Source organism: Miscanthus floridulus, chromosome 8 (assembly GCF_019320115.1).
Source record: "Miscanthus floridulus cultivar M001 chromosome 8, ASM1932011v1, whole genome shotgun sequence".
In the NCBI taxonomy this organism is placed as follows: Eukaryota; Viridiplantae; Streptophyta; class Magnoliopsida; order Poales; family Poaceae; genus Miscanthus; species Miscanthus floridulus.
Window position 1 is genome coordinate 201,697,118 of NC_089587.1, and position 23,725 is coordinate 201,720,842.

Here is a 23,725-nt window from a genome sequence, read left to right on the forward strand (position 1 = left end):
CTGATGGAACGAGTGGGTGGTTACCAGTGTCATCTAGGTAGACTGATGAGACAGTGCCTGCAGCAGGAACATGACAGATCTTGCTGGTCTGACCATTAATCGAGTTCAGTACACTTAAGCCCCTTTGACACGGTTCATCCAAAACGGCTTTACCGGTGAAACCAAAGCCGGTGAAGCCAGAAAAACTGGCTTTTCTTGGCTTCTAGTTCATTTTAACTCCGGCTTACAAAACGACTTCATGCTACAGTGCCTCAATTTGTGCAAAATAGATGAAGCCAAAGCCGGCATAAGCCGTGCCAAGAAAGCCCTTACTGGTACCAGCAACAGTGCCACGGGAACCCAAGATTACAATGTAACTGCAAGGACGAGGGTTAAAAATCCCAACGGTAGAATCGTAGAAGAGCTCTGAACAGCAGACGTGTCTGCCGTACGCTACGAACTGTAACGCGTGGATAATAATGACCTTGCTCTGAAGACACGAAAATTAGATATCCGCTTGGTTAACTTTCAAATGATGGTTTCATTCACGATCCAGCAGACTGACGGAATTAATTGTACGTGAGGGCAATTCAACCAAGCTGGATCACTGAACATCACAGAATCCACACTGCTCGGTAGCGAGCACAATTAGTCACCAAGGGCGAACCCTGCCGTGTTCCTGAGTCTTTGTTAAAAGAGTTGTGGTCCTCGTGTTGTACAAGTGTGGGGGTCTACAATACAACATGCTACATCGAATATGAGCTACATCTACAAACTCGAGGATGAGGAGCTGTTTGTGTTCAAGAATCAAGAGCACCAGAGAGGAAATTGCAAGCATCGGAGCTTTATCTGAGGTACCAAGTTAGCTTGAAACAAGTAACCTTAGCTTTCTGTCGTGCTTTATCATTGAACTTACACTCTCTACGAGCAACACAGTCTGCAAATTGAAAAACAGGACTTCGGTAAGTTAGAGAAATTAAGCTCCACAACTTGTATATACATGTCCATAAGAAAAAAAGAATATATATAAATGTCTGTGTTTGATCGCTGTGCACAAATTCCCACATTGGATCTTAAAGATCACTTTCAAGATTGAGTTTTCAAACCCAGCTTTGGGGCAGCAACATAAACATGAACTGGCCAATACCATCAAAAGGAAGGGGTGGATATGTTCGCAACAGTTTGCTCCAAAACAGAATCCTAAATTCCTGCTAAGAATTGTACAATTTTTTTCTAAAAAAAAGAGAGAATTGTTTGCAAGAAAAGCTGCCAGTAGTGGAATGGTAGGTATTGTCACAAAAAGGGGAAAACGTATGATAAGAGTATTTGGTTACCTGAAGGCAAGTATAAGCCAAACCAGTGGCGAAGTAGAAATTTGCATTACCAGTGCCCTGAAAGGAAAACCCTGCCACATTAGCAACGATATACTATAAACACTCTTTGCATTACAAGTCCATGACAATGGTGTTAATTCACAGAGCAAGAGAGAGACCCTCCAGATCCACAGATTATGCATGACAGGACTAAGTAGGGAGACTCCAATATATCCGAAAAACAAGAAGAACGTGAATTGCATTTCTGCAAGATGTAAACATAAAGCATTATTAATTTTCTAGGAAACATTAAAAACATTATGTAGTAAAACTGCTACCTACCTGCTAATTCATTGACAAATAAGCCCAGAAGACCAAGATACAGAGCTGAATCTCCAGCCTTCAGGAAAAATAACAATAAGAGACATATCAGCAGCAACAACAACAACGACAAAGCCTTTAAGTCCCAAACAAGTTGGGGTAGGCTAGAGTTGAAACCCATCAGAAGCAATCAAGGTTCAGGCACGTGAATAGCTGTCTTCCAAGCGCTCCTATCTAAGGCTAAGTCTTTGGGTATATTCCATCCTTTCAAGTCTCCTTTTATTGCCTCTACCCAAGTCAACTTCGGTCTTCCTCTGCCTCTCTTCACGTTACTATCCTGGCTTAGGATTCCACTACGCACCGGTGCCTCTGTAGGTCTCCGTTGCACATGTCCAAACCATCTCAACCGGTGTTGGACAAGCTTTTCTTCAATTGGCGCTACCCCTAATCTATCACGTATATCATCGTTCCGAACTCGATCTCTTCTTGTATGACCGCAAATCCAACGCAACATACGCATTTCCGCGACACTTAGCTGTTGAACATGTCGTCTTTTCGTAGGCCAACATTCTGCACCATACAACATAGCAGGTCTAATCGCCGTCCTATAAAACTTGCCTTTTAGCTTCTGTGGTACCCTTTTGTCACATAGGACACCAGACGCTTGCCGTCACTTCATCCACCCTGCTTTGATTCTATGGCTAACATCTTCATCAATATCCCCGTCCCTCTGTAGCATTGATCCTAAATATCGAAATGTATCCTTCCTAAGCACTACTTGACCTTCCAAACTAACATCTTCCTCCTCCCGAGTAGTAGTGCCGAAGTCACATCTCATATACTCAGTTTTAGTTCTACTGAGTCTAAAACCTTTGGACTCCAAAGTCTCCCGCCATAACTCCAGTTTCTGATTCACTCCTGTCCGGCTTTCATCAACTAGCACTACATCGTCCGTGAAAAGCATACACCAAGGGATGTCCCCTTGTATGAAGAGACATATCAGCAAATTGAAAATAAAAACCAGAGCACACAAACAAAACAGATAGCTGTGGCAATATTTTTGCACCTGAAAGACTAATTTATTAGAAATATCATACAAATAAAAAAAAAAACTCACCGATGGATAAGATTTCAATATTGCCACAATTGCAGTGTAAACAAATGCAAGAAAGCACGGACGATGCTTCAATCGGATGGCCAATGGCAAGACCATAAAAATGATGTTCATATTGAAGACTATAAGAAAGAAATTTCTAAAGAAGTCGAAGACTTCAGCAAAGAAGTACCTGCAGCCATTCTCAAAATGCATAAGACACATTGGAAATATGCTTGAGTGACAATGACAAATATTCTATTAGAAAATTCTCAACGCTTACCATAAGACACCGATATTTGGTGATAGGTCCTTCACTGTAAGTATAAAACCATACGTCCTGCAAACAACAGCACATCAGGTAATCAGGTGATGGACAAAACAAGTTGATTGGAAAAGAAAAGACCTATTTATGAGATGAAGCTCAGAGACTGAAGAAAGTTGTTATCGGGATAATATCAGAGACTGAACTCCTAGGATAGAAAAAACCGCCTTTACAAGGACGACATGATTTGCAAATATCTGAACGGAACTCCTAATCAAAGTTATACCTCACTCTTTTAACAAAAACTGTCTTATATGCGAAGAAGGCTTATAGGGCAACTAGTGCACATTTTGAGATGAATTTGGTGACATCCCAGGAAACACGTCCCACTGAAGGCCAGAAAAGGAGCTTATAGCATCTTACTTTTCAAACATCTCGTGAAGGCCACCAACTTTCTTCAGAATCACGCTGCTCAATAACAACACATGGCACGACCAGGTAAACAGCCAAAATATAAAGTGAAGTACTGGTTTCCATGAAAACTGCTGAACAGCTCTCTGTCTGGTTGTTTTATCATTGTCTGACACGTCACTTTTACTGGCACTTGACCCTTTTATAAGAAATACTTTTGGTGGAGGAGCATCTGGACCATAACCCAGTAACAGAATGACCTGAAACAAAGTTATATTTTCAGTAGAAAACCATGCAGGTTAGTAGCAGATATGATCGAACATTTGAATTGAAATGGAAAATGCAAACAGAAGTTGTACTGACCGGTACAATGAGAATTACAGGATAAAGAGAGAGATGCGTGGCCATAACATATCCAAAAGCAGCAAGAGGAGCCAGACCTAAAAAAAATTACAAATATTTATTAACCAGCATAAAACTTGGGAATTCTAGGTTACCCAAGGATCAATATCCCAATCTCAATGACAATGTTACTTTTTGATGCTTTGCCAAATACCAGGATTCATTTTGAAATAGAAACTGAAGCAAAATGAGATAAAAGTGTGATTTCCAGTTTTGATATTGGAGTTTTTAAGTTGATACTAGTATAGAAAAATAAGGAATGGAAACACAAAATTGAGACTATCTTACGTGAACAGGCTCCATAGATCATTATTACAACCATTAGATTCTCGATCGGTGATGTACATGAACCCACACAAGTGACTATTGCCCAAGGGTTCCACAAATATATGAGAGAAGCAACATCCTCCAGCGCTTACATTAACTGCATCAATAATATCGTTATGAATAATAAGTACCAGTCTAACAAAGAGTAAGCGAAACCTGAAAGCATTAGACTGTTAAGTACTAAGAACATTTCCACAATAGGTTGTCCATAATTCAGTTTTAACGTGAGAAATTCATAACTACTTCATTACTGGAGCATTACAAGAAAGAAAGAAAAAAAATGGGATGTGTCTTCCAGATAATACTATGAAAATAAAGAATGGCAACATGCCAAGCACTAACTTTGTGAATAAATTAGGTTTATTTTTGAATTTTGCAGTTTATAAGTTGTAAGTATCAAAATCATATTGATATTGTAAGAAACAATTTGTGGTAAAACAAGTACAACAATGGTGGAAACAGAGTAAGAAACTAAGGCACTTTTAAGCTGGGAAATATTCTGTGCAAAACACTATCTTGGCAGAAAAAAAAAAGAGAAAAACTTAAAAGTTTCCCAACGACGCACATCATAGTGCTTTGTCACAAAAGTTGGGATGCAAACTCATCAAATCTCTACAAAACGAGTTTGCATCCCAACTCTTGAGACAAAGTACATCCACGGATGCAATACGGGTGTGCATATTTTTAGAGGGTTGTTGCCCCCACTCCCCCTGCACCCAATATTTTCCCATTTAAGGTAGTGTTTGATAGGGCACATTCAGAGAGGAATGAAAAAACATAACATTAATTGCTATGACCCACCTGTATCGTTTACTGCCTTTGTGAGGTCAATTGACTTCAAACTTCTGTTCCGTGCCATTTGGAGTTTATGCCCAGTTGCTCGGATGAGCATGGCTGCTAGAAAATCTACAGCCACAAAAATCAAACTGTGTCGTGCATTGATGAGCGTAACAGGAATTACATTACCGCAAACAAAATTCAAGCTATCGAAGATGTTTGAGGATTTTATTTGATTTTTAGTCACATGCTGAGACAAATAAAAGAAAGCTATGGGGAAAACAACGCTTTTTGAACAAAGGTCAATTATATATCAACAATTTGTAGATCTTATAAAGGGTTAAAAGCACATGTTAGTTGCAATGAAAAGGTAGATAGTAACATATCTCTACCTGCAGTAAATATGAGCATGGTGTCCGTCAGGCCTGTAATACCATCGAATATATGGATGTTAACATTTCAATTTTCAAACGAAACTTTGTTAAAATTAACAAATGCTGGAAAGGTATAGCAGGAGCAACGAAGGCAGAAATATAACCAGAGAAGCATCATAAAAAGGGATTAATCACCTGCTATTAGTTAATGGACCAAGAACTGACAGGAGCAACGGGGAACCGTGATACATAGAACCTGAAAGAGAAATCGATCAACAGGATAAATCATCCTTCTAGTTCATAACACAAGACACAGCACTGCAAAGAACCAATCAAGATATGTTTCATCAACCATGTGATGGCACTTGGTTTAGATATAGCAAACTTATGCTACTTCGTCTTTTATGTGGAAACACAGCTTGTGCTACTTGAGTACTTGATCAACTGCATAGCACCTCAGTACAGAAACTACTACTAGCTCATTAGTCGCGAGTTCAGATGCAAATGTCAAAGTGAGTAGGGTGCAAGACCGTGGTCGTGTAACCTTACCGGAGTACGGCGACACGGACGCTTGCTTCAGCCAGTAGCCTTCCGCCACTGTAAGACAGAGAAGAGAGAAACCAAAGCTCGAATTACGACGAAGCCACACGACGGTCAGGATCACAAGGAGGATAGGGCGTGGGGAGGCGCTTACAGCGGCGAAGGGAGGTGAGGGGGGTGGAGACCTCAGGGCGAGAGGCAAGGTGGAGGTCCCCGCCGAAGAGAACCAGGACGAGGCGGAACCCAACGGCTGCCGCGGCCATCGGCCAGTACCGGATCGCCATCTCCGCCGCCGCCGCCGCCGAAGCTGCCGATCTGAGCAAGCGGCTGCTGCTAGTCTCGTCTCGGCTGTGGCCGGAGCCGGAGCAGTGTGGCGGTGGGCCTATTTTCAGTTTGGGCCGACCGAGATTCTCCTGGCTCGACTGGATCCGGGCGGGCATCGTGATCGGCCCTCTTCTATGTCACTGCAGGCCGCACTACTCCTTCCAGGCTTTTATGGTTTTCACCTTTTTTATTAAGACGAAAGAATAATTATATATTAGTCATGTTAGAAGCACTCTAGAATGCACTACGTATATCCAGAAATTGATTTTCATCTATATTATACCAACGCTCTGAATAATTTCAAATCTGAAAACCAAACCTATATGACGTTTCATATGGATGACCGTACAAGCAAACACTCGACAAAAAGTTTTAAAACAGATGCCCAACAAATCGACGGCCAACATTACTGTAGGCGAAGTTGAGAAACTTCTTTCTTGTGTTTTCCTTCTTATTTCTGCCACCGAAAAAACGAGGAAGACTGATTTGAAACCCTAGTTTTTTTGGCCAGATCTAACCACAACAAAATGGAGAAAGAGACCGGAGAAAATTATTCCATGGCAGTGACATCATCTCCACCTTAATGTCGCCGTTCAGAAAGAAAAGTCTCTGTGTCATCATGCCGATGAAGTTGCTAACGACATAGTTGTCGCTCTTATCTTCAACAGAGCCGCTATGGAGAAAACGATTCCATCCTGGCCCCGCACCGTCGTCGGAGATAAATCCCCAATACTAAGAAACTTGGCATGGAGATGCCCTAACCCTAAGGACTCGATCTACTAGAAAACTTATTAAAAACGATGGATCATCACTCCCTGCGGCCTCCGACGAGATGCCAGAGGAGGAAAGGAGGGGGACCAGTGGTGATGGAAGGTGGGGGCGGCAGTAGCGGCGCTAGGGCAAGTCGCGAGGCGAGAGGGGCGAGTCGCGAGAGCCCATGCTTATGATTTTCACTTAATCTAACGTGCCTTGTCGTTGACATTGCCCAGATCGATTTTAGAATTGGTCCATGCTAGCTTTGGACCGATCTAACGAAAATTTTAGAAAATGATATGAAAATAGTACCATATTAGTTTCCAACGGATTAAGACCACCTCTACTGCATATAAAATATTGGGGTGTGTGACCTGAATCAGTGTCAGCACTTGTAAAAGTTATTAGGACCTCCCTTCATAAATATAAATATATTCTTCGGACATTCTACGCTCGGACGGCATTTTTCTGCCATGTTCGCTTCTTTTATAATCCGTATTTTTCAGCTTGTTTTTTTAGTCGAAACAGTATTTTTCTGTCACAACAAATTAACCGAAATAATATTTTAGCTTGTTTTTTTCAGCCAAGCGAACCGGGCCTACCTAGCTACGAGCCGGCCGGCGGCACCAAGCCACCAACTGCGTGTCTCGCCCCAGCAATCCATCTACCCAAATAACTAGCTAAGCAAAAATCATCGGCGCCACCATGAAGCTAGTCTCCTCCGCCATGAAGCTAGTCTCCTCCGTGTTGTTCGTTCTGCTCATCTTGCCGATGTGCAGGTCTTCCCCGCTGCAAGACACATGCAGGTCCTTCGCCGCCGGCCACCCATCCATCGGCTACGACTACTGCATCAGGATCTTCCAGGCCGACAAGGCCAGCGCCGAGGCCACCGACGCGCGCGGCCTCGCCGCCATTGCGGCCAGGATCGCCGAGGCGAAGGCCAACGCGACGGCCGCGCGCATCGCGGCCATGAGCGCGCTCGAGACGGACGCGAGGAGGCGGGACCGCCTGTCCGTGTGCGCGGAGGTGTACTCGGACGCCGTGGACCAGCTCGACCAGGCAGAGGAGGAGCTCGCCCACGGCGCGGAGGGTGGCATCGACGACGCGGTCACGCAGCTCAGCGCGGCGCTGGACGCGCCCGAGACGTGCGAGGACGCGTTTGGCGAGGCCGACGACACGTCGCCGCTGGCCGCGGAGGACGCCGAATTCAAGAACCTGGCGACCGTCGCTCTCGCCGTCGCGGCTTCACTGACGCCGCCACCATGAACGCCAAGGCCAAAGATTAATTAGCGATTAACGCGCCCCTGTACAATACACCGTGCTTGATAATATAAGCATGGACATAATGCATGTATAATAATATGCTTTCCTACCGGACAAGAGAGTATTTACTACAAGCAGAAGATGTTTTTTGAGTTCTTTTTTTTTTGTTTCCCTTGTTCGTTGGGTCGGAGTTTAGTTGTGTGTAGTGCCGTGCATGCTTCGCATGCATGCGTGCGATATGGTGTAGTGGGCTGTGGGCGAGTGGTGCATCTGGAATCTGTGTCGCTCCTTTTTTTGATCTTTGAACGTGGATTGTTAGCTTTTTTTTAGTGGAACGTGGATTGTTAGCTGTGCGGGACGCTTGAGCCTTGAGTGGAAGCAACGCGTGCTGCCGGCTGCAGTGCACTTTTGCCTTTGGGCCTCTTCTTTTACTTGGGTGGACAGTGGACCTATGTTGTGGCAAGTCCATGAGCCCAGATGGGCAAAACAATTGTTAGTAGTAGCCAGCAGCTGGCATATCAGCTTCTACAATTACTATGCATGGAAGAATTTGGATAGGGGTGCTTCGTAATATAAGGCATGTTTGGTTTGTGACTTATAGGCAGCTTACCGAGCAAAAATCCTGATTGCCAGGTACTGAAAATCGATGTCCTGGATTGCTGTCTGGCCAGACAACTTTGCCTGGACAAGAAATCAAACAGGCTCATAATGCACATACAACTGTACAAGAATATAATCGCGGTCCTTTCAATAAAAAAGAGATTATAATCACACTTTCTAAAACTTGTAATACAATAACTTTTTATTTACGTGTCTTTTTCCAGCATATGAAAAATCAAATTTATAAGTATGTAATTTGTAATTTTGCTATTTACTAATATAATTAATTTAGGAATCTTTTCTTTACAATTCATTTAGAGATCAAGTTATCAACTTTTCATAGTTTTAATTCAAATTTTGCCTTTACTGATTGTGTTTTACATAAACTCTTTATTTAGGTATTTTTCTATTTGTATGGAAATCAAATTTCTATTCTTTCTTAATTTATTATTTCAAAATTAATATTTACTAATTGTATTGGACATGGATGTTTTGTTTAATCTAAACCCTTAAATCATCATAAAACTACCAGTGTGGGTTCTTATTTTTTTATTCGTCTCTTAAGGTCGAGGCCTCTTATTTTTTTATTCGTCTCTTAAGGTCGAGGCCTTACTGTTTACTAGTCATATTAGCATAAATTATATGATTTAATCGTAGCTGTTAGATCACCTTAAAGTCCAACAACATATATGTTCTTCTCTTTTCTTGATGAACCTTGGATTTCTCGGTCCTTTTGATCAAACATAGTGGTTTCTTTTGAAGCTATTGTTTGAAGGAAGCACATTATTTAGAATTTATTTGGAAATCAAACTATTAACTTTTCATAGCTTTTATTCCAATTTTTTCTTTACTAATGGTGTTTTATGTTGACACTTTATATAGATATTTCCCTTTACAACTAGTATGGAAATCAAATTGCTATTTTCTTAATTTATTATTTCAAATTTTACTATTCATTAATTATATTAGGCACATGCTCTTTGGTTTCATGTAAGCCGTTAGATCATTATAAAATCCAACACTGTAGATTTTTCCTCTGGTTTTGATTAATCTCATAATTTTCTATGCCATAATATTTTAGGTTATGTATGAACTCTTTAACTTAATCTAAACCGTTACAACAATGGAGCCACGTAGGTTCTTCTGTCTTTTTCCAACTAATCTCTTAACTGTAGACCTTAATATTAGGCATGGACTCTTTAGTTTACAACTTGTTTGGTTTCAATCAGGGACGTAGCCAGCGGTGGGGCTAGGGGGGCTTCAGCCCCCCCTACCCATCCTGAGCACGTGGAGTTTTCCTAAGTCCTCTCATAAAATTTCATGCATATATGTATTAGGTAGGATGGGCTAAGGTTAAGAGAAGATAAAAAAAACCTCTATTCTTTTGTTCAGCCTCTTCTAAATTTTTTTCTGGCTTCGTCACTGGTTTCAATCCAGACATCTTTGTGTGGGCGTCTAGCTAGTTTTGTGTGTTTAGGTTGGAAATCGCTATCTGGCAGCCTTGCTGTATGACAGGTCACGAACCAAACAAAGTGGTATTCTAAGCCTTTAGATTATCATCAAATTTAATGGTATAGTTTTCTTTATTAATTTAATAATTTATAGGTTATTTTGGTGGGCGTGGTGCTTTTTAAGCTTTTGTGATAAAATATAAGGGATTTAAGTTTGTCCTCAAACTGTGTTAACTTTGATCAAAACAATGGAAAAGAAAAATAATAGTTACATCATTAAATTAGCATCACTGGATATGTTATGAAATATATTTTCATAATTTACATCTTTGATGTTATATATATAATACTCTTCTTAATAAATTTGGTCAAACTTTATAATTTAACTTAAGATAAACTTATATCCCTTATATTTTAGGGGAGAGGGGGTACGATAATAATAAATAGATTAGGAAGGGGAGCTCCGTAATATATAATGCACCTACAAGAATATAATCACACTCCTTTAGAAAAAGAATATAACAACACTATTTAGCATTAGAAGTATATATTGAGTCGTCAGATGTGTCGTACTTCCTATTATGCTTGGTATTTTTTTAGGGATATATTGTGCATGTCACTGATCGGAAATGAAAACAAAACAAATATTTCTCGATATCTGTCTATTTTCAAGGTAGAAATACCAAATAGATAATCCCTATCTAAATTCGAACATTCAATATCTCTATCATGTCCAAATTATGAGTATTCAAAATCTGATATCTATTAGATGAACATTCAACATTATCCATAGCTGACTTCGAATCTGAGAAAAAATGCCCATAATCATTTGTATTCGGTTCCTTTACATCCTATTCTGCTTATTATGAGATTGTAAAGTTGTAGTTGAAGCCCATAAAGGAACTGGGATGGCCATAGGGTTCTTAAGCCAACAAAGAAGAGATGTGGAAAAAGTCCTTGTCTGCTTTGTTAACTGTCATTTGAGCATGGGAATTCTCCCCAAAAAAAGCAAAACCTAGTATTGGCACTCTTTCAACTAGCAAAACTGTGCAAGTTACCTCCCTGATCTCTCCAAAGGTGGATTTCTCGTAGTGTGGCACTGGCGCTGATGTGTTGGTTTTGACATGTAGCTTCGTTGACATGGACATGACGTGGCAAACCGGGTCATGGGGTCCATAAACCAGTCTCATATTTTCTCCTTTCTCCTTCTCTCCAGTCTTGTTTCTCCTCTCTCACCATGTTGTCGCCTCCTAGTGCCATCCTTCACCCTTCCACAGTCCAACCTCTAGCTCCTGTCTCCTCCTAGTGTTGCCGCCACCTTCTCCCTCAATAGCTCGCACCTTCTTCCACCAATGTGGCCCCTGTTGCACCCTAGGCGCCTCCTGCTTCCTCTCAATGCCAGCCACCTACTATCCACAGTCCCATCACCCTACCCCTATGGCCCTCAGCTGTAACAGAACCGACCAATTATACGAAATTAAGTAAGAAAATCATCCGCCGGAGCAAACGATTTAGCAAACTTAAGCCCGTATAACCCGGTAGTCCGTGAAATCACGAAGGATTTCAAACCAACTTCCATTCCAGCCAAGATCGTAATAAGTTTAGCGGTCACCATCACATATTACATAAAAGTTCGCAATCTCAGATACATCAGAGTTTCAACATAGTTATTACAAAACAAGTTCGAATAAAAGTAGCGGAAGCCATTTGTTTAAACCACACACACACTCACGCGGAGTTCAAATATAGTGCCAAGCGAATGATCATCTCCAACAAAAGCATCAGACGAGACGTAAGGAATGACCATGCCCATGGTCCTAAGCATCACCCATCGCAGGATAAAGGCAGTTGATACAGTAGCCGTAATACATCTGCCCATCTGCAACAAGTGGGAATAAAACCCTGAGTACGAGAAGGTACTCAGCTAGACTTACCCGACATAACCGAAAATAAGTGACACCAAGGATTATGAAGGGCTTTATAGTAGGGTAGCTGACTCATTTGCAAAAAGAAGCATTTTTAGCATTTCAAGAACCTTTCTAAAAGCATTATTGTCAAGTTAATTATTATTAACCTGTCGACTAGATTTGCACCTATACTAGAGCAAACATGATTAAGCAGATAATGATAACCAATGATCATTAAACAACTTCCATACTGTCATATTCATTATAACTGTCCAAGTGTTCCATAAACATTTACTACGATGAAGTCACTCAAGTCAAGTGCTCACTATCCAGGAGCGATGGCGATTCGAATCGATTCCTAACCAGCTGGTGATTTATTCCTTACACAAACCTCACTCACCCGCTAAAGTGAGATATTGATCACCGAGTCAACTATCCAGGAATCTCGAGTTTGCCAGGAACCACATGTACCCGGGGGCCGACCGACTGCACTTTGGTCTTATCATCTCGCCCCCGTGTCCTACCACACCTGCTCCGGCACAGTGCGCTGCGGGCAATCTACTCGGCCCGAATAATCTCCCAGCTTCGCGGTCGGAAGGTACTTTATCCGGCCAGCTAAATGTAAGGCATGCGTTCAACATGACTCGAGGCCCAACAACGGTCGGTCCTTAATCGACACAGACGGAAACACTACAGTCCAAAACTCTGCAAGTCTCCGTCCGGTCTCAACTTCATTTAACACTTAGTTATACCATGACTTCATAGTCATCCAAGCAGATCCAGGTAACCACCTATAGCTCGCAGGTGACAGGAAATCACCCGACTTCTACCGGTCTAAGCCAGCTAAGCATTGACTCGACTGCGGATACCCGGGTAACAAGGATATAGTATAACAAAGGTAAACAAGGTATAATGCAGCAACGGTTGCAAACAACTCCTGAACGTAATGCATCAATTAAAGTAAAGCATTTAATTAAATAATTGCAAACTAGGAGAAAATGCTCCGGGGCTTGCCTCTCTCGAAGGAGCTCGGACGGTGATCGGGGCACTCCGGAAGTTCCTCAACGTCCTCCTCGTCGGCTTCGGGCACTTCCTGCGGCTGCACCTCGAACTGCTCCTCGGGCTCCTCGAGTATGACGACTGGGTTCTCGGTTTGCGATCCTGTATGATGCAATGTGCGTAAGTGCTTATGCAATCGGTGCATCGGATGAGATGAATACAATGGATATGTTTGAATGCAAGGTAGTCAACATCATCCAAGAAAATATACTACAAGCACATGTCATCTACTGCATTCTCTTCTACTACTAATATGTTAATTCAACACATTTTATTAAATGCTTCAAAGATACACCAAAGCTTTACTAATTTCTTAATCCCATAAAAAGCAACACTTAATTAAACCCTAATTAATAATAGGTTTGAATAGCAACCTCTATTTTTCTTGCTTAGAAAAATCTTAGAAAATTACTACTAGCATAGTACTACCCTAAGTAGTCTACTATCAGATTTTCATGGTATTTGAATGAGTGGATTAGCCTACACAAAAATAACAAGCTATGGCATGATTATGAACATGAAAATACTTTGTACTGTGAAAAGTGTCAAACAACAGAGTTAGTATTTTTCCTATGTTCTTCATAGCATACAACTACTGTACAAAAATTATCACATGCATGTTTTATACAAAGTTTGCTCTCTAGCTAAAATAACAAAAATCAGCCATTAAAGGCACTTGAACTACACCTCAAAATTTTCCTACAGCACAATGCATGACACATATTTTTCCTAGGAAAGTACATTACATAAGAAGATTAACAAACTTAGAAATCATATTTTTCTGAAGCCTATAGATTTTTCTACATATTTTTCAAGTTATCAGCAATATACATGAATTAAATAAAATTCTACAACAAAGTATCTCAAAAATGACATGCAATAATTTTCCCAAGTAGATCTGATGATAAGGAACCTAGACAAATTTATTTCAACAGATTTGGAGCAACTTTGAGTATCCAAATATTTTTCAAACCATTTCTATTTTCAAATAATAAAGAATAAATTGAAAACAATTTATCCTACTGCTACTGGGCCAGCCCGCTAGAATCAGCTGGCCCACGGCCGCTTTGGCCTGCGCGGCCTGAGCTGAATGGGAAGAGGGAGACGGCCCGGCAGGGCGTCGGCCCACGGCCTTTCGGCCTGGCTCGGCTGAGGCAGAGGCCACGCCGGCGCTGCGACGTCGCGGCGGCGCGGCTCGGCCACGAGGCCGGCGGCCATTCCAGCCGTGACAGGGCGAGATAGCGGGCGCATGCGGTTCGCGAGAAGATGGCGAAGGCAGGGAAGGTAGCTAGGCAGGGTTGGAGAAGAGGAGGAAGGTGCTTCCATGGCGGCCGAGCACGGCGGCGCCATGGCCGACGGTGGCGAGGTGCGAGACGTCACTACCTGAGCTCAGCAGGCGGCACAGGCGCGAGCACGACATGCCGGAGAGCGAGGCAGAGCTGCGGGCACGTGATTGCTGGCCGCGGTGGAGAAGGCACGGTGGATTTCGCCGGCGGGTGCGGTGGCGTGGCGAGAGGCAGAGTGAGTGCGCTTGGCGCTGGCGGAGAGGAAAGGCAGCACGGGTGTGAGCAAGCGAGCGCACCGGCTCCAGCAGAAGTAGGCAGGCGCGTGGGCGCGGGCGCAGGCCGGCTGCGACGCGCGGCGGCGTCGACGGCGCATGGCCGCCACGCGGCGGGCGAGCTATGCCGCGGTCGGGCGCGGCGCGGCGCGTCAGCGAGCAGGCGGACGCGGAGGCAGGCCAGGCGAGGCGCTGGGCTAGGCTGGGCCGAGTCAAGGCGCGCGGCGCGGTGGGAGGCTGGCTGGGCCGGCTTCGGCCGTGGGCCAGAAGCGAGGCGGCGGCCCACGAAGGAGAAAAGCCCTTTTTCATTTATATTTTCAAGAAATTTTTAAATGCCAGCTTTCAAATATTATTTTGAGCAAGAAAATGACATCTTTTGAAAATGTACCAAAAATGAAAGTTGATTAGAATTTAATTCTCTACAACTTTGCTTTTATGACCAAAGCCAAATTCTTTCTAGATTTTGAATTGTAAAATCAAAGTCCATGTTTAACTCAAAACCCTAATTTTTGGGAAATTACTTTGGAAGCAAAATTTTGAATTAATTTGAATACAAACCTTGCTCCAAAAATTGAACTAAATAATCCTAGATGATTTACAATAGTAGCCAAACATGTTTTACTAACCTAGCAAGCAAAATCAGGGCAAAACAATTCTAACAAAGGTATGCAACATTCAGGTTTCACAACATGTTTCATATGTTTCGAAGCAGTGTTTCAATTGTTATTTACATGATTAGGCATGTATGATTAGGATGCTTGATGATGCATGATATGTATGATTTGCAGTGCCTAAATGCAGGCATAACACCGGGGTGTTACAGCCCTCCCCCCTTATAAAAATCTCGTCCCGAGATTTGGGTTACGAACCATTTGTTATAAAAATCTTCATAAGCTTTTTGTAGATACTCTCCTATTTCCCAAGTTGCATCTCCCTCATCATGATGATCCCACTGTATCTTGTATGTTTTCACCACACTATTCCGAGTAGCACGTTCCTTAGTGTCTAACACCCGGACTGGTTGCTCACGATACACCAAATCTGATTTGAGTTGGATACCTCGAGGTTCTATTCTTTCCTCCGGAACACGCAAACATTTCTTGAGATGTGATACATGGAAAACTGGGAAAATGGTACTCATTGTCTCAGGTAACTCTAACTTGTAGGCTACCGGACCTCTTTGTTCCTAGGATCTTGTATGGTCCTACGAATCTCGCGGCAAGCTTTCTTCGGAACTCCAAACCTTTTCTTCTTCATTGGCGTGACTTTCAGATAAACATAGTCACCAACTTCAAACACAAGGGGTCTCCTTCTTCTGTCTGCATAACTTTTCTGACGTGATTGGGCCGCTTTCATATTCTGCTGAATAATATGAACTTTCTTCTCGGCTTCTTCTACAAAGTCAATGCCATAATACCTTCTATCTCCAGGCTCGACCCAATTCAATGGTGTTCTACATTTTCTGCCATATAAAGCTTCGAATGGGAGCCATCTTGATGCTTTCTTGATAACTATTATTATAAGAAAACTCAGCTAACGGTAACCATGACTCCCATGATCCCTTAGAAGACAATACACAGGCTCTTAACATATCCTCCAAAACAGCATTCACTCGTTCAGTCTGACCATCTGTCTGAGGATGATAAGCGGTACTGCGAATCAAACTAGTTCCTAAGCCTTTGTGTAAATGTTCCCAAAAGTGAGCCGTGAACTGTGAGCCTCTATCAGATACTATGGTCTTTGGTATACCATGCAACCTCACAATTTCTGCGATATACTTCTCGGCATATTGAGGTGGTCGATAATGTTGTTTTGACAGGTAAGGAAATGAGCGGTCTTGGTAAGACGGATCCACAATTACCCAAATCGAATCATGTCCTTTTTGAGTAGTGGGCAAACCCGTGATAAAATCCATACTGATATCGTCCCACTTCCAACTAGGGACTGATAAGGGTTGCAACATACCGGCAGGTTTCATGTGAATGGCTTTCACTCGACAACATGTGTCACATCTGACAACATATGCTGTAATTTCTTTCTTCATTTTGGTCCACCAATAACGAGATCTTAGTTCTTGATACATCTTACTACTTCCGGGATGGATAGATAGCTTAGAAAGGTGAGCTTCATCCATGAGTTTATTCCTAAGCTCTCGATCCTTGGGAACCACAAGACGGTCGTCAAACCACAACACGCCCTGTTCATCCACTTTAAAGTGTTGAGACTGACTTTTCTTTTATTTTCTCTTTGATGTGGAATATCCCCTTGTCGGTTTTCTGGCCTTCTATTATCTTACTCTCCAAAGAGCAACTAATCTGAATACTATGTAACACAGCAGGATGCATTAGATCGAACCCATCTTCAAGTAATGGCTGCACATTCAAGTAATGTGACTTTCTGCTCAAAGCATCTGCCACTACATTGGCTTTTCCAGGATGATATTGCACATTCAAGTTGTAATCCTTGATCAATTCCAACCATCTGCGCTGTCTCATGTTTAACTCTGGTTGGGTAAAGATGTACTTAAGACTCTTGTGATCCGTGAAAATATTGCACACATTACCAAGTAGATAATGTCTCCAAATTTTTAGGGCGTGCACAACTGCAGCAAGTTCAAGATCATGTGTTGGATAGTTGACCTCGTGCTTTCTCAATTGACGTGATGCATAAGCAATGACTCTCCTTTCTTGCATAAGAACACAGCCCAATCCAGTCTTCGATGCGTCGCAAAACACATCAAATGGTTTCTCGATATCTGGTTGTGCTAGAACAGGAGCAGTGGTCAACAGTTTCCGCAAAGTGTGGAAAGCTGCTTCACACTCCTCTGTCCACACAAACTTGTGATCCTTCTGTAGGAGACTTGTCATCGGTTTGGCAATCTTCGAAAAGTCTGGTATAAAGCGACGGTAATAACCCGCTAGTCCTAAGAAACTTCTAATCTCAGGAACTGTGGTCGGTGCTTTCCAATTCATAACTTCTTGCACCTTACTTGGATCGACTGAAACTCCATTCTCTGACAGAATGTGACCAAGGAAAGGAACTTCCTTCAACCAGAATTCGCATTTGCTAAACTTAGCATACAGTTGATGATCCCTAAGTCTGGTCAAGATAGTTCTCAGATGCTCTTCATGATCTTTCTCGTTCTCGGAGTACACCAGAATGTCATCGATGAACACTACCACAAACTTATCCAATTCTGGCATGAAAACTGTATTCATCAAAAACATAAAGTATGCAGGAGCATTTGTCAAGCCAAAGGACATGACAAGATACTCATACAACCCGTATCTGGTGGAAAATGCAGTTTTCGGTATATCCTGTGGCCTAATCTTGATCTGATGATAACCGGATCTCAAATCTATTTTTGAGAACACCTTGGCCTTGGATAATTGGTCAAACAGAACATCAATATGAGGCAAGGGATACTTATTCTTTATGGTTACAGCGTTGAGTGGCCTGTAATCTACGCACATTCTCAACGTGCCCTCTTTCTTCTTCTTCACAAACAAGGCGGGACATCCCCATTCAGACTTGCTTGGCCGTATAAACCCCTTTTTTGATAAATCTTCTAACTGCTTCTTCAGCTCAGCTAGTTCATCTGGAGGCATCCGATAGGGTCTCCTTGAAATCGGAGCTGTTCCGGGGACTAACTCAATTCCAAACTCAATCTCCCTATCCGGCGGAAGACCAGGTAGCTCATCCGGGAATACATCCGGAAATTCACACACTACCGGAATCTGATGAATAGGAATGACTGCCGTAGCACATGTAACACTTATAAGGTCTGTTCTTCGAGGCAATGGTACTTGGAAAGTACCCTCACCCAGGGGATCCTTAAGGGTAAGTACTCGACTTCCAGTATCTATGACTGCTCCCCAATCCTTCATCCAATTCATCCCTATAATGACATCCAAAACTAATCTAGGCATAACTATCAAGTTCACTCGGAACTTCCTGCTACCTAATTCAAGGGTTGCCCCTCGAACCATCCGGTTGGTCAAAACATCAGCCCCTGCTGAACTTATACGGTAACCATAACCCAATTCTGTGCATAGTTGTTCATGTTTCTGTGCAAATGCTTGACTCATAAAAGAATGCGATGATCCAGAATCAAATAGAACAACTGTAGGGTTTTCGTTGACAGGAAACTTACCAGCAGTGACGGGCTCTCCCTCAGGAATTTCATCCACTGTTGTACTATGCACTCTAGCATTATAAGTCTGCTGCTTCTTCTTGGGCGGGTACGGACAAAACCTCGAAAAATGGCCGGGTTGATCACAGTTATAGCAGGGTCCCCTCACTGTCCCGGCAGATCCCACTAGCTCCCTTGGAACTGCCTTGTACCGCAGTTGCGGCTGCTTTGTTGGGCTGTACTGCCATCTTGTAAGGCTTCTGGGGTCCACGGAAATTCTGACTTCTTTGCTGAGGTGGCCTGAACCTAGCGCCAGGTGCCGATGGGCGATATGGAGGACGACCTCCCATAGGTGCTCTAGCTTGCGACGGACCACCTTCAAGGGCTCTCTTGCGTGTCTTGGCTGCTGGTGCTGGCGTTGTTATTCTTCTCCTGCTTCAGACAGTCGCTGATGAAGTCATTGAATCTGACGCGGTTGTTGGTACCAACATGCTTCATCATTTTTGGATTGAGTCCCCTCTTGAAACTGGCTATTCCTTTTAGCATCTGTGTCAACCATGTCGGGAGCATAGCGACACAAGTTGTTGAAGGCATGCAGATATTGCGTCACGGTCTTGGTGCCCTGACTTAACGCCAAGAATTCTCCCAACTTCATCTCGGTCAGCCCGGGTGGAATATAGACTCCACGGAAGGCCTCAGCAAACTCTCTCCAAGAAATCTGAGCATTTGGAGGGAAGGTGGTGCGATGGTGCTTCCACCACATTCCCGCTGGTCCTTGCAACTGAAGTGCAGCATACTCCGTTTTCAACACCTCAGTCATCCTCAACACACGGAATTTATCTTCCATCGTGTTGATCCATTCCTCAGCATCGAGTGGCTCTGTTGCTTCCTTGAATACTGGCGGCCTAGTGTCCATGAAATCTTTGAAGCTGCTATATTGGTTCACTCCCATGCCACCACCTTGATTGTTACCACGTTGAACGTTGTTGGCGATGGTGCGCAGAAAATCCTCCATGTTCTTCTGGGATTGTTCCGCGTTGCGCTGACTCCCGAGCAACTGTGCGAGGAACATCTCGGGGGTAAACGGGGGAGGAGGTGGCAAATGCGGTTCATGGGGAGGTTCATTGTTGTTGCCGTGGTTTCCACCACCACCACCACCGGTCCCCGCACCGTTAGCACCGGTCTCAGCGGCCTCATACGTGGTTCGGCGAGTGTTTGTCATCTGCATATTTCAGCAACAAGTAATGATTGAGTGAAGCTGTAATAATTGCGAGTGAAGGAAAAATTATGCCGTACTGAATTTACTGGAGAGAATAAATTCATACAATAAAACAGAGGCACAACAATCGCATCCCAATTAAAACAACAACACTTAATCAAATTACTTCAACGGCAAACATCGCGTCCATACAATCAAATTGCCAGCATACATACACTGGACTTTTTATGCGTTCAGATATCGCATTCGAAATCAAGTTCCAACCACATGCCAAGTCTCATACGTTCGAAGCAACATACAATAGGTTACATGCCAACAAAAGAAAGGTCATCGCGACAGGACCTAGATACTAGCGCAAGGCAACTAGCCTACTCCTCGGGGCCATCGTCGGGATCGGAGACGTCACCATCGCCCCCAGGTGAAACTACAGGCTCGTCCTCGTTGTCGTCGTCGATATCCATGCCAGCGGCGTCTGGTGGAGCATATGGGCCAACCCCATTGTAGAGCGCGTGAAACTCCTCATGCAGGTTGCCGTTGTATTCCTCTAGCTCATCGACCCTCTGCAGCAGAAGGTCCCTCTCGTCCCAGGCTTCATTCCTTTCCTGAACCAACTGTCCAATCATGCGGTCTGCATTGTTGTTGGCTTGAGTCAACGTATGCACCCGCTGCATAGCTCTATCACCTCTCTCAACCGCCTGATCTCGCTGTAAGTTCATATCAGCCAACTGCTCCTGCAAACTAGCTATAGCACGTGCCTGTCTCTTCTTCTGCTTTCTCCCCTTGAGCTTATCCTCACCACGCAAGCCAGTCAAAGTCCAGTAGGTACTCTCGAGACCCTCATACGCTCTGATGGCGGCGAACATAGCACTCATTGCCTGGTTGTCGCTAGCCTGTCCCTCAGCTGGACCTCTGACCAATGCACTTCCCTGAGGCTGAACCCAAATGGCATCACGAGGATCATCCCTAGGAAAAGTGCCAGCTAGAGCTGCTGCAAGCTCACTGGGAAATCTGCTCATAATGTCCCTGATGACACGGAAGGCTGCTCCCTCTGCACCCTCAGCTAGGAGTGCGACCCTCAAACTCCAAATGCCAACCATCCCAATCTGGAGCATCACCGAGAGCAGGAACCGTGATCTCCACCACTGCGAGTCCATCCTCTGCTAACTGGCTCTCATTCCAAGAGTACACCGGCTCTTGACCCTCTGGGTACCCCACATCATGGAGCACTCTCCAAAGCAAGGTCGGCATGCCAAACTCGCTCAAGAAGGTGTCCGTGGTGCGGTGCTCCCTCAGGGCCAACGGACGTCGAGGTGCTCTTCCTCCGGTGGACTTACGGGCGGTCTGCTTCGTGCGGGCCATCTGTAGCAAAAGTTCTTTTATTACCTCGGGGAAACATATTTTAGGTGATACAACTTTTATCAAAATGAGATAATCAATTTATAAGGGGAGGAATGCATGACATGAATGAAATGCACAAGTAATATGATGTATGTACGTGCCGTACGTTCTCACAAACTTAGGAAATAAATAATTTCTAACGACGAATTCGGTGGCATACAAACGATCTCTCAATACGTAGCTAATACGTTCTACACGATAGCGTTGTTATGTACCTGCAGAAGATTCATTTTAGCCCAATTCCCAATGAATGCATAAAAGCAGTAAATTTTTATCTACACGCTCTACACGAATCCCCAGATACGTGTACAACGGTAGTAACTACCCGAACCATCGTCCTATTGACTGGCATCGCCTCAATAGACGGAAGACCCATACATGAGATGCCTTTGTAAAACATGCGTAGAACATGTAATTACTCCAGCATCATATAAGCATTCACCCTAGATCGGCGGTGTATCCGATCATGCTCTCACAACTCACACTTACCGAGGCGTAGAGGCAATTGATCCATACATTACCACTCAAACAAGTGGCACTCATACAATAGCACGCCGTATGAGCGACGAAAGAGAAATATGATGCAAGAACCCCAGTCAGTACTTAATTAAGCCACCTAAAGTCCTTAACTGGGCATAAAGGATATGACCACTAGGCACACTTTATAGTTTGGAAATCACGTTTTCCAAATGCCTTTTTGTTTTAAATACACTTGTGAACAGTAACACGCTAAACCATGCTCTGATGCCAGCTGTAACAGAACCGACCAATTATACGAAATTAAGTAAGAAAATCATCCGCCAGAGCAGACGATTTAGCAAACTTAAGCCCGTATAACCCGGTAGTCCGTGAAATCACGAAGGATTTCAAACCAACTTCCATTCCAGCCAAGATCGTAATAAGTTTAGCGGTCACCATCACATATTACATAAAAGTTCGCAATCTCAGATACATCAGAGTTTCAACATAGTTATTACAAAACAAGTTCGAATAAAAGTAGCGGAAGCCATTTGTTCAAACCACACACACACTCACGCGGAGTTCAAATATAGTGCCAGCGAATGATCATCTCCAACAAAAGCATCAGACGAGACGTAAGGAATGACCATGCCCATGGTCCTAAGCATCACCCATCGCAGGATAAAGGCAGTTGATACAGTAGCCGTAATACATCTGCCCATCTGCAACAAGTGGGAATAAAACCCTGAGTACGAGAAGGTACTCAGCTAGACTTACCCGACATAACCGAAAATAAGTGACACCAAGGATTATGAAGGGCTTTATAGTAGGGTAGCTGACTCATTTGCAAAAAGAAGCATTTTTAGCATTTCAAGAACCTTTCTAAAAGCATTATTGTCAAGTTAATTATTATTAACCTGTCGACTAGATTTGCACCTATACTAGAGCAAACATGATTAAGCAGATAATGATAACCAATGATCATTAAACAACTTCCATACTGTCATATTCATTATAACTGTCCAAGTGTTCCATAAACATTTACTACGATGAAGTCACTCAAGTCAAGTGCTCACTATCCAGGAGCGATGGCGATTCGAATCGATTCCTAACCAGCTGGTGATTTATTCCTTACACAAACCTCACTCACCCGCTAAAGTGAGATATTGATCACCGAGTCAACTATCCAGGAATCTCGAGTTTGCCAGGAACCACATGTACCCGGGGGCCGACCGACTGCACTTTGGTCTTATCATCTCGCCCCCGTGTCCTACCACACCTGCTCCGGCACAGTGCGCTGCGGGCAATCTACTCGGCCCGAATAATCTCCTAGCTTCGCGGTCGGAAGGTACTTTATCCGGCCAGCTAAATGTAAGGCATGCGTTCAACATGACTCGAGGCCCAACAATGGTCGGTCCTTAATCGACACAGACGGAAACACTACAGTCCAAAACTCTGCAAGTCTCCGTCCGGTCTCAACTTCATTTAACACTTAGTTATACCATGACTTCATAGTCATCCAAGCAGATCCAGGTAACCACCTATAGCTCGCAGGTGACAGAAAATCACCCGACTTCTACCGGTCTAAGCCAGCTAAGCAATTGACTCGACTGCAGATACCCGGGTAACAAGGATATAGTATAACAAAGGTAAACAAGGTATAATGCAGCAACGGTTGCAAACAACTCCTGAACGTAATGCATCAATTAAAGTAAAGCATTTAATTAAATAATTGCAAACCGGGAGAAAATGCTCCGGGGCTTGCCTCTCTCGAAGGAGCTCGGACGGTGATCGGGGCAC

General features: G+C 43.5%; 1 protein-coding gene and 1 pseudogene across 1 annotated transcript; one reads left to right on the plus strand and one right to left on the minus strand.

The window, feature by feature from the left end:
* Positions 1-500: 500 nt before the first annotated feature.
* On the minus strand, positions 501-6,211 carry LOC136474599 (uncharacterized; annotated as a pseudogene).
* A 1,394-nt stretch (positions 6,212-7,605) lies between these two features.
* LOC136474600 (putative invertase inhibitor) lies at positions 7,606-8,159 on the plus strand. The gene has a single exon (XM_066472162.1). It carries the CDS (start codon positions 7,606-7,608, stop codon positions 8,143-8,145), a length of 540 nt encoding a protein of 179 aa, XP_066328259.1. The 3' UTR covers positions 8,146-8,159.
* Positions 8,160-23,725: the final 15,566 nt, after the last annotated feature.

What these genes read in the sequence shown, in the direction of transcription:
- LOC136474600 (XM_066472162.1), top strand. Translation starts at nt 7,606, where the DNA reads ATGAAGCTAGTCTCCTCCGTGTTGTTCGTTCTGCTCATCTTGCCGATG.